The 11,086-nt window shown below is 40.9% G+C and overlaps 1 protein-coding gene across 1 annotated transcript; it reads left to right on the top strand.

The window, feature by feature from the left end:
• Positions 1-4,298: 4,298 nt before the first annotated feature.
• Positions 4,299-9,961, top strand: LOC126473732 (trypsin delta-like). The gene is made up of 2 exons (XM_050100977.1): positions 4,299-4,703; positions 9,561-9,961. Exons 1-2 carry the CDS (start codon positions 4,299-4,301, stop codon positions 9,921-9,923), a joined length of 768 nt encoding a protein of 255 aa, XP_049956934.1. The 3' UTR covers positions 9,924-9,961.
• The last annotated feature ends 1,125 nt before the right edge of the window (positions 9,962-11,086 follow it).

The raw sequence follows: 11,086 nt of genomic DNA, 5'->3' as shown, positions 1-11,086 counted from the left end.
TTCTACTCCGACTAAAGACATTAAAGATCTGGGTCAACAGGCTGCAGTTCCCTCAAGTACTGGTACGTCATACCGAAAATACATCAGGACAATTCTCGTTTTCACGCAGTATTGAGCAACACTGGAGCCATTACCTGTTTCCTGGCCAAAGATCTTACCTCACCGGAAGACGCTACTAGTTGGCTGGAAACAGCGCTGGTAGTGCCCCCTGCCAGGAGCCACAGAAAGGCATTCCGCCCAAGTGCCGTGGACACTGTGCTGCCGGTCGCTCCTGTGGTTAACAACTGATGTAAGTGCCAGCAACGCGCGGCTTCGGATCATGAATCAGAAGTTCTTGTTCCTCCTGTTTTAATTTAATTGAAATCAGTTCCTTGATTCCAGGCGGCACTGAATTGAAAACCTGCATCCGTTAAGTAACACTGACCGCAGTACTGAGTTGTACAGCCTCTTTAAAAACACAGTCCCAGAAAGCTGACGCTGGGCATAAAACTTCAGACTTCTCGTGAAACAAGCGATGCCTCGTGTCCAGGCAATGCTGCTGCGACTGATTCCTCAGGTAAGTAGCACTACCTGGGCTGTAGCTGACTAGTCTAAGCAACATGCCAGGGTCGCCAAATGTTAAAGTAGACTCCCCTCAGGGCAAGAAGAGAATGCGCCAAGTCTCACATGAGTGATCGTAAATGACGCAAAGGATTCGGTGGAAGAGAAAGGTTTGAAATACGCACCAACACTTCTCAAGGTCCTATCTGATATGTGACAGCTTCCTTTCAACAGAAAACGTCTACACTTTCCGTTACGCTGCCACAGAGATTAGGAGGGGCTGCTGGAGAGTTTGAACTCGAGCCACGCCAATCCGCTCAGCTGGAAGACTCCGTCAGAGTTGAGAGCAGACAAGGACAGCCTTATTTTACCTTCCCTCAAGTCGAACGTCACCCTCCTTCTCTCACGAGCTGAATTCAGTGGCAAGGGACAGGTTCTGCTCGATGATCCTGCTTGTCTCAAGCTAAGAGAGGATCCAACTGGCAAGATTTATAGAACAAAATTATACCTTCTCAAGAAGAGTTTTTTTCCGACTAAAGTCATTAAAGATCCGCGCCAGTAAACTGACGTTCCCCCGAGTACTGATCGTCCTACCGAAAATACATGACGACGGTTCTCGTCCTCAGCCAGTATTGAGCAACATTAGAGCCATTACCAGATTCCTGGCCGTAGATCTACTTCACTATTCACTGAGACTTTTCGTAGTCAAATAAGATGACCGTATTGACAATGTAGAGTACTTCACAGGACGTCTGAAAACACATAAACTATAAGGGTCGGATATTTTAGATTTCTCTAACTTTGTTATTTACGAAAATAACTCTGCTGGACCATTAGAAACAAAAAGTTGCATGTGCTTACCAGAAGTTATTTCTTAAGTATTTAGAACACGTAGACGGTGTCGCCATTGAAAGTCCTCTCTCTCCAATTGTGGCCAAATATTATAGAAAACTTTGATGAAAAAGCACTGCAGACGGCAAGTCACCAACATTTCAGTGCGTCTTGCAGCATGTAGACTTTTCATTTATTCTGTGTCCCCAAGAATAAAGATTTTACGTGTATCCACCATATTAACTCGCTCCATCCGAATATACAGTTCACCTTGGAAACTGAAAAATATTGTCGCTTACCATTCCTAGATGTCATGGATAGAAGAAAAGTTGACGGTAAACTGGGACAAAGTATCTGCAGAAACTAACTTACACAGAGAAATTACGAGCCTTCAATAAGTAATGCAACTTGGTTTTTCAAGGCATCTTCAGTTGAAAAAATTAGAAATTAGTCGAGAGACATATACCTATTTCAGTCCCCCTTGTTTCGTGAAGCTCCGATATATCGCTGCGCTGTCCATATCCTTCAGAAGTTTGTACACAAGGTGTGTTCCAGTGAGCTAACAGTGACTTTCTTTCGGCGGAAAACCACAATCGCAGATGCGCTTGCAGAATATCTCCGAAGACATGTCAGTGAACCAAGGTGCTGTGATCCGTTGGGCAAGGGGTCTGTCACCATTGTAACAAGGTCACACAAAACTATCCGATGTCACCCGTGCCCGCCGGCAGTTCACATTTGTGACTCCTGCAATGTTAGAACTTGCGGACACTGTCATTCCACGTGATCGACGGGCCACAATCAGAACCCTGCTGCCCAACTGGACGTCTTCGTCGGTAAGACTGAAAAATACGTCCACCAGTTGCAGTACTCAATCGTGAGCGCCCGCCGGGTTCCTCGCTGTCTAGAGAGCTACGGAGGACCATCTGTGCGGAACTGCTTGCGTGTTGCGAGGCTGATGGTAACAATTTTTGTCGAACATCGTCACAGACTATGGAACATGGGTTCATCACTGCGAACCGGAAACAAAACGGCAATGAATGAAGTGGTGCCACAGCAGCTGTCCTCAGAATAGCAAGTTGAAAGCAGCATCCTCAGCCATTAAAATCTTGGCGATGGTCTACTACCTGAGTCGTTAGAGAGCGACCCTTGGCTGTTCGAGAGAGGATGTGGATAACACATGAAGATGAACCACGTCATTTCAGTGTGGACTATCGTAACCGTCTCAGTGTTGTATTTCCCGGTGGCTAAATTGGATGGGAGGTCCTATTCTGAGGTCTGCGGAGGATATTTAAAGTCACTTGTGTATGACACCGCAGTGGATACGGAGATGGAATTTGTTAAAAGAATTGTTGCCTACCTGTGATGTGATTCAAAACACACCAGGGACATGCGTCAGAACCTTGTACACCGATTTCATGTTTTCATTGAGACGGATAGGCATCAGTTTCATCACATTTTGTAAGTCATTGTGTCAGTGACGGTATTTGCAGTTAACTGTAACTAACGTAAGCCAAAAAGTACACAGTAATGTGATTTTATTCGTATTATGTTCTTAAGCTGATTTGTTAAACCCCAGCTTCCCTACCTGAAATTGTCCTGTTAAATTTTTGCTACACTCTCGTGGAAACTCCCCGCATAACATAACTAGTATATCCTGAGGATAATACTGCTTCTTGTTAATTTAGTTTTCTTTTCCCACAACTTTTTAAATCTACACCGGAGGTATTGTAACTGGTGTCTACAGACGAGAGATTGCTGCTCTTCTTCACTGCGTGACGGCATCTTCATTAGGTTGCTGTGGAAGTTGAAACAATAGTACTATGACGTACAGATACGTAAGATCTTTATTCCAGTGGAAACAGATTTTAATTCCCATTCGATATCTGGGACCACCCCATTTTCCTCTGTAATTACCCCATATGAATATCAAAATAGTTGCTTGCACAATATTCGTCCTAGCAACTATCACATTCTTCCCAGGTAACTACTTCAAAGGGAGTCGTACTACCATGAGGTCACCAGTATTGGTTTACACGGTGTGTGGGGACGAACGAGGCTGGTATTTATAAAATGGGAAGGGGGAGGGGTTGGAGAATGGGAGCACTGTACCATTAATTGGTGACATCACACGAAACCACCAGCTTCGACGTGTACTCTCGAGGTAACTAATTCGGTGATCTGGACCAACACTAAGTACAGACCTGTTATCTGTTTTTTTTCTCATTGTACTTATTGCTCAGGCGGGTCTCGTAGTGAATCAGAGTTTAGACAGGAAACGACCTTGTTTGTTTCATCGTGATTTACCTTGATTGGTGGGGAAAAGTTCCAGCGTTCATCTCCTGAACACCAGAATGCTGATAGTCACGGTCCCGCATTTCGTTCAGCGAGGTTAAAGTAATAAATCAATATATGGCGAAGTATGTTTGTTCACCAAGGTCTCACTTGCGGCAGTATATCTCATTCCATTTCTGGAATCTGATGAAGCACCGTTGTTAGATCAATCAGAGACGAATTGAAGCCTTTGGACAGTAGTCTCTGGAGCGGTTTCAGCTCTTCCTTATTCGTCTCATTTTGAAAATACTGTTTATTCTTAAAGAACAAAAGGGTATTCGGACTTCCCCACCTCCAAAGGAAAATATTCGCCTGTTACGTAACTCATTCGGTGTGCCCTCATTGATCTATCAGCGTAGCTGTTCAAGGTCCGGATGGGAGAAAATAGTATGAGATAAACTGCCTCTAGTGAGAGCTTTGTGACGAAACATATTGCTCCATATATACATTTATTACTTTGACCTCGCTGAACTAATTGCAGGACCGTGACTATCAGATTGTCAAGAGGTCTTTAGCGTGGAGACTCGCTTGTGTAAGCGATAAGCCCGTTATAAAAGCCGACCACAGCCGACTGTGATCATCCGCCGGCCAGAACCATGCAGAAAGCCGTCGTCCTCTGCTTGCTGGTAGCGCTCTGCAGCGCTGCGCCCTCCACGAGGTCCCACTTGCCCAGACCGCGCCTCGATGGCCGCATCGTGGGCGGCGAGGCCGTAGACATCTCGCAGTACCCCTGGCAGCTGTCGCTGCAGAAGCTGGGCTCCCACAGCTGCGGCGCCTCCATCATCAGCTCCACCTGGGCGCTGACGGCGGCCCACTGTATCGAGGGCGCCTTCGTCAACTTCGTGTCCCTCAGGGCCGGAACTTCCACCCGCGGAAGCGGCGGAACTGTGTACGATGCTGCCGACGGATATTACCACGGGGACTACGACTCCGATACCACTGACTACGACGTCGGTGTCATCCAGATTGACGGATCATTCTCCTTCGATTCCAACGTTCAGGTACAATTCGTGCACAGAAAATACTTACTTCAACATTTTTCAGATTTATTTTTAAATATGAACTGTACGCTAAGGATCGTTTGTTTAGTTTTTTTCTCGTACATATTTCGAGGTGCCTTAAATTCGATACTTACTACAGAATTAGATCGGCTACAAACGAATGCTTCCCAGGTATCACCATAACTTAATGAACTAGAAAAGCATACGCTACCATAACAATTATCTTCTTCAAATAGATATTTGTCCATAAGAGAACTTTCATGCCTTAGAACGATCATTATCATATGGTGACATTTTTGTCAGATCATCCAGGAAGCTATGGTGTGGTAAAAAGATATCTTCACGACGGTATATTTTACTTTTATTACATGACATGTTTACTTTTTTGTACTGAAATACGAGAGTTGTCCAGAAAGTAAGTTCAGATCGGTCGCTAAATGGTAACCACAGTAAAAACCAGAAACATTTTATTTGTAAGAGTTAGCTACACTTTGCAGATACTTTTCTACATAGTTGCCACCCCGACTTAGACATTAGACATTACAATCTTACTATGAAACGCAAAATTTAAAGTTTGTGCCAGGAAGGGGGAAGGGTTAGGATCGTAGCTGAGTGAACAGTTTGCTTGACTACCATGTTCTCAACTCAGACTCTCTAATCTTTATTGACATCAATCATTCGTTAATGAAGTAACGGAAACGTAGTCAGCTCTCACTCATTACAATTGACTAGGTGTATCGATGAAACGTCTCTAAATTTAGATATTAAATGCTAGAGCAATAATTTTTCCCTCAAAATTACCGTCTTACGACACATAAAAAACATATGCGTTATTAATTACCGCACAGTCCATTCATCATCCTAACTTCAGGCATTAAAGTTTTATTTATTTTACTTTTACGGAGCCCAACACTTCGTCTTTCTTCTCCCAAATGGCTTAGATCTTCTTATCGGAGAGGTGATCGTCCTCCAAACATTCTTTAACGATGTTAATTCACGTTTCTCTTCTTTTCTGGTATTTCATTACACTTAATGCATTCAATTCCCCCCCAAATTCCATATATCGAGGTATGTCAGTTCATGTGCGTTTATTTACCGCTGTTATTAATTACTTCTCTCCATCTTTTATGAGGCTTTCCCGGAGTTTACTTATAAACCACACTTTTTTCTGTGAACAAGCATTTCTTAAAACATTTGAATTATGTTTCTCTCGTACTTTTTCTTTACACATTTGTATCTTGTTGCAAATACAATCCATAACTTTGATAATATTTTCTCCACTCGTTCGTCATACTCATATGTGGCGATAACAATGTTTGAACCGTTCTACTGTTCTAATGACAATCACAGTATTGGCTGTACAAAATGATTTCCTTTAAAAGCTATTCTCTTTCCCTCCTCCTATGAAATCATCAAATCAAAATTGTGGAACTTAATGAAAGAGCTGTGCTATAAATAAAATTCTATATAACATTTTAATGTGACGTTTAGCCAGTTCTGACTACTATGAATTGAAGGGGTGAGAATGACATAATTCAAAGCCACAAAATATAAATTATTCAGGGGAACATTTTAAAACTTTGGATAAATCCATAAATCATATTTCAACTTATTGAGTTTTTTTTTGACAAAACTAGTTTTTTTCTCTAATGTGTTAATATACGTGTTGGCATAGTTATATTCTGAACAAAGTTAAACATTATTAATAAAAAAATGTTTTATCCCCAGGTGACACATCATTGGGCTTTGGCCTGTCTCATACTAACTTTACACAATGTTTACAAAAATTTGTACATCAATATCCAACATAACTTACAATGGTAGTCACTACAGTGTTTCACAGAATATATACAGTGTTTCATTTTCAACACTTTGTTCCTTTGATTCACTCAGACTGTTGAAGTGTCCCTTCCAAACATCTGGTATGTATGGCATTAATGACGTAACATCTTTGAGGTTTTTTTCACAAATTGGAATGGGCTTTAAGTATTTCCTTGACAGCTGGAACGGATTACTCCCCTGATATGCTCGTCCTTTCTTAGTGATATTTACAGTTCTGAATTCTTCAAATTCAGTGTACTGATTCTTCACTTTTAAATGTGATGGCATTTCTTCATCCAAACGAAAAACTGTCGCTTCAGAAAATCGGAACTGAGATCCATCATCATGTTTGTCCCTTTTTGCAACATTTATCCACAGTGGTATCATATATATAAGGTCTGCTTGATTCATTTTAACGCCTGAAAATGGCTTATTCTTGCACGATCCTATAATGACTGTAACCCAATCACGACGGGTTTACACAGTGGGGCTTCTGTTCTTAACGTGCTTCTCAATTCGACCGAAACCTTCGGTCACAGGGCAGTCGTGTGTGTCCAGTTCGTGGAAACCAATGTTCAATGGCCTAAAATTATCCTGAACGCACTAGTGATCTCTCTAGCGTAACAACTGCCCAGGTTTTGTCTTAGCCTCTACAGTTATCACTAATAATGTGAAGAATGTTTGCCTGATACTTTTGTATTTCTAAGAATTTTATCAGACATCTTCCTGTCTCATCAGATCCACGCTTTGCTTCGTCTTCACTCCACTCGAACATATGTCCTTTTTCAGACCCGCAATCATGAAAACCAAAATTGTAAGTCCACAACTTCCTCTTACAGAATGCTGGCCCAGATATAAGCCTCCGTGTTGGAAAGGTTTGTTGTAGATCAAAGGCTACTGTAAGATATTCCTCAGGATTTTCCCTAGGTAATTTGGAAAGCTGTGTAATCATATTTTGTCCAGCAGATGCTTTGGCATGATGTAGATCACTTTCAATTTTTAATCTTCTTATAATATCTTCAGAGTTGATCAACTGTGCATTTTTTATTTGAATTTGAAATTCGTCACATACATGACATGTGTCTGAATGAGGCAATTTAAAACCAATATTAAAATCTTGGTTAAATACATCTCGAAATTTCGAAACTTTTACTTGTGGTGCATTATTTTCTTCACAATATTTCAAATAATATTCTTGATATAATGAAGAAATTGGCATGTCATGATCGAAGTACCCTTTATTGGGGTTCTGTGAGCGACTGTAATGACTGGCATACTTAGGTATATTATTTATGAAATTGTGAACTGTCTGAAGTGCTACTGGTGAAATTTTCCTTGATGGGTTCCCTTTTTTTCCTGGAAACAAAGAAAAAGAAAAAGTGATTTTAAAGGTAAATGCCCAGGTCAGACTAATTTAGTGAATTTGTGTCTGAATATAATATGTAAAGAAAAACACTGGATAAATAAGCGCAACAGAACAAAACTTTGGATTTTCTTGGAAGCAACATTAATTTCATCATTAAATACCTCTACCGTCTTTTGGAGAAATGAAGTGTCCAAGTTTTTTTGTAAGTTCTTAAGACGTCCTTGATTTTCTGAAGCCCATGCACACTTAAAAATGCTTCTCTGCATACCAAAATATTACAGCCATTAACCTTAACCTGGTACGAAGAAGTCACAATTCGCTGTGAAATTGTGCTTTTACTTTTCTTTGGGTACCTTAAAAAGTAGAATACATTAGTCAAAATAATAATATTTTATTTATAAAAGGTACATGATATAAAAACCAATTTCAAATTATCATTAAACATAGTCACCTCCATTGCACATGTTGCACCTTAATACTGCTCAGAAGGTAATTATTTTGGCAATTGAAATCACACATATCCCAAAAAGATTTGAATATCTGCTCTACACATTCATGAATTTTGCTCCAACACTTCTTTTTACATTTACATCCAGGACCAAGAATTTTAGCACAAACAATTCGTCCTTTTTTATCAGATATGTACTCTCTGTCATAATTTCTACGACATTTACATATTTCCCTTTTCCTATTGTTCATATTTCTTCTATTTTTTCTGACTTTAGGTTTTTCAGGAGGTGATACTTCAGGAGACCTTTCACATTCATCTGCATCCTAAGCCAAATATAGTATTCAGAATGAGAAAGACCAAAGCCACTTCAACACATATACCAAACGTTAATATATTATATAAATGGGCTTATAATATTTATAATTACTACCAATAATGCAGTAATTAATAGGAAAGTGAAATTTGTTCGTGATTCACATGTACATATTTTTAGTAGTAAGTATATAACAGGTATAATTACGCAATAATATTTCACTGTGATGCAGACCTAAGCCTCAATGTTTTAAATGTTTAAAAAAGTAAGTATTTTTAGACTTACCATGTCATTTTAAGATGAACATTCATCAGAGGGACATTAACTGCTATCACTGGACGAAAAATCGTCTTCAGAACTAGCCATTTCTGTATCTGAATCTTCTTCTCCGCTTATGTGTGGAAGTAGCCTCTTCTTTCGAAGCGCCAATGCACTGTGGCTTTGGGTTGTTTCCGAATCGAAAAAGACTGCTTTCTCACAGTATGAGAACATTAAGTGTGAACTGCTCTGTCATCTAGTGAATGAAAGTTAAAATATTTACGCAGTATCTTCCTCTGTTGAGTAGAAGTTGAACTAACACAAAAAACGTATTTTGAGAAAAGTGTGGCTTTGGGCTATATCATTCTTGCCCCTTCAATTAGTCATGTCATAGAGATGGGCTCAGTGTTATGCTCAGCTGACTATCTTTCATACATATGGTCCACTACAGGCTGAAATCGGTTACTGTTTAATGAGTAACACGTACGTGCAGTGAAGGGATAGCTAAATGAAATTTATTGAAGGAAGGTTCCTGCATAATGTTTTGTTCGTTGTGTAAACATTGAATAGCGAATGAAATGTTCCCAAAGCACTCTCCCCTGCTGTTTTCAAGGGCGATTCGTGACGAGTGTGTACTGTACTTTACAGGCGGTGAGTCTCGGCACGACGGAGCCATCTGCAGGCACAGCGGTGACCATCACGGGCTGGGGCGCCTTGTCCTCCGGAGGCTCCTCCCCCATACAGCTGCAGGCGGTCACCACGTCCATCGTGGCTCGTGCCTCCTGTAACTCTGCCTACGGCGGCGAGATCACGCAGCGCATGATCTGCGCAGGCGAAGACGAGGGCGGCAAGGACTCGTGCCAGGGCGACAGCGGCGGACCACTGGTGGAAGGATCCACCCAGTACGGTATCGTCTCCTGGGGAAGAGGATGCGCTGAGGCCGGCTACCCTGGCGTCTACTCTAATGTGGCCAACTTGCATTCCTGGATAACACAAGTCACTGGCGTGTAACAAGCCATCCAGCCGTAAATGAATAAATTATTCTTAACTGTAACATAAGATCATGAGAATAAAACGTTTTTTCTGTTACATAATGTATCAATTTTATCAAGTCATTCTTAACTGAAATACTATGTCCTCAAAACTACGTTGATTAATTCTCCTGTATTATGAATTCCATATCAAAAGTAATGAAGAAGGATACACTCAATAAAATATAATGAATGGTATGTTTCTGAAAGTATGAAGGTATATCGCTAGTCTCGCACATTCTACACAGAAAAATAACAGCCGTCTAGTTGTCGCTTCCCACAATGATTTCAGAAATTTACATGGGATGTTATCCACCCCTTCTGCCTTATTTGATCTCAAGTCTCCCGAAATTCATTTAAATTCTGTTTCTAATAATGGATACCCAGTTTCATCCCTGTCGACTCCTATTTCTTCTTCTATCGCGTCGTCAGGCAAGTCCTCCCCCTCATACAAGCCTTCAATAAACTCTTTCCACCTACCCGGTCTCTCCCGTGCATTTCATAGTAGAATTCCTATAACACTCTTGAGGTTACCACCCTTGGTGTTGTTCTCACAAAAACTTGTGTTTACTTCTCTTTATGCCGCGTCAGTCCTTCCGACAGTCTTTTCTTTCCGATTTCTCCACGTTTTTCTTGCAGGTATTCCGATTAAACTTCCATGCGTTGTGCACTTATTTCATTCGAAAGTGAATTGTATTTCTGTATTCTGAAATATCCCTGAACATGTTCTTCATCCTTCGATGAACTGAAGTATCTATTGTGTAACCCAATGTTTCTCGCAGCTATCTTCATGGTACCTCTGGTTTTCTTTCCGAATTCAGTCATTTTCCTATTTTAGAGCTGTCCATACCTCTTCAGCTGAATGGCCTACTGAGCTACTCATTTATAGCAGTATGTACAATCTCAAAGAACTTCAAGCGTCTATCATCAGTCCTTAGTACTTCCGTATCCCACATTCTTGTGCAGTGATACTTCCTGATTAGTCTCTTAAACTTCATTCTACCCATCGTCATTACCAAATTCTGACCTCATTGTACATCTGTTCCTGCGTACGCCTTACAATCCGTTCTCTGAGTTCCGAATCTCTGCCTGACCACGATGTAATTTACCTGAAGTCGTGTCTTATGTCTCTGCCTTCTCGAC

This window comes from Schistocerca serialis, chromosome 4 (genome assembly GCF_023864345.2).
Source record: "Schistocerca serialis cubense isolate TAMUIC-IGC-003099 chromosome 4, iqSchSeri2.2, whole genome shotgun sequence".
Lineage (NCBI taxonomy): Eukaryota > Metazoa > Arthropoda > Insecta > Orthoptera > Acrididae > Schistocerca > Schistocerca serialis.
This window is presented reverse-complemented; position numbering and strand designations above follow the sequence as displayed.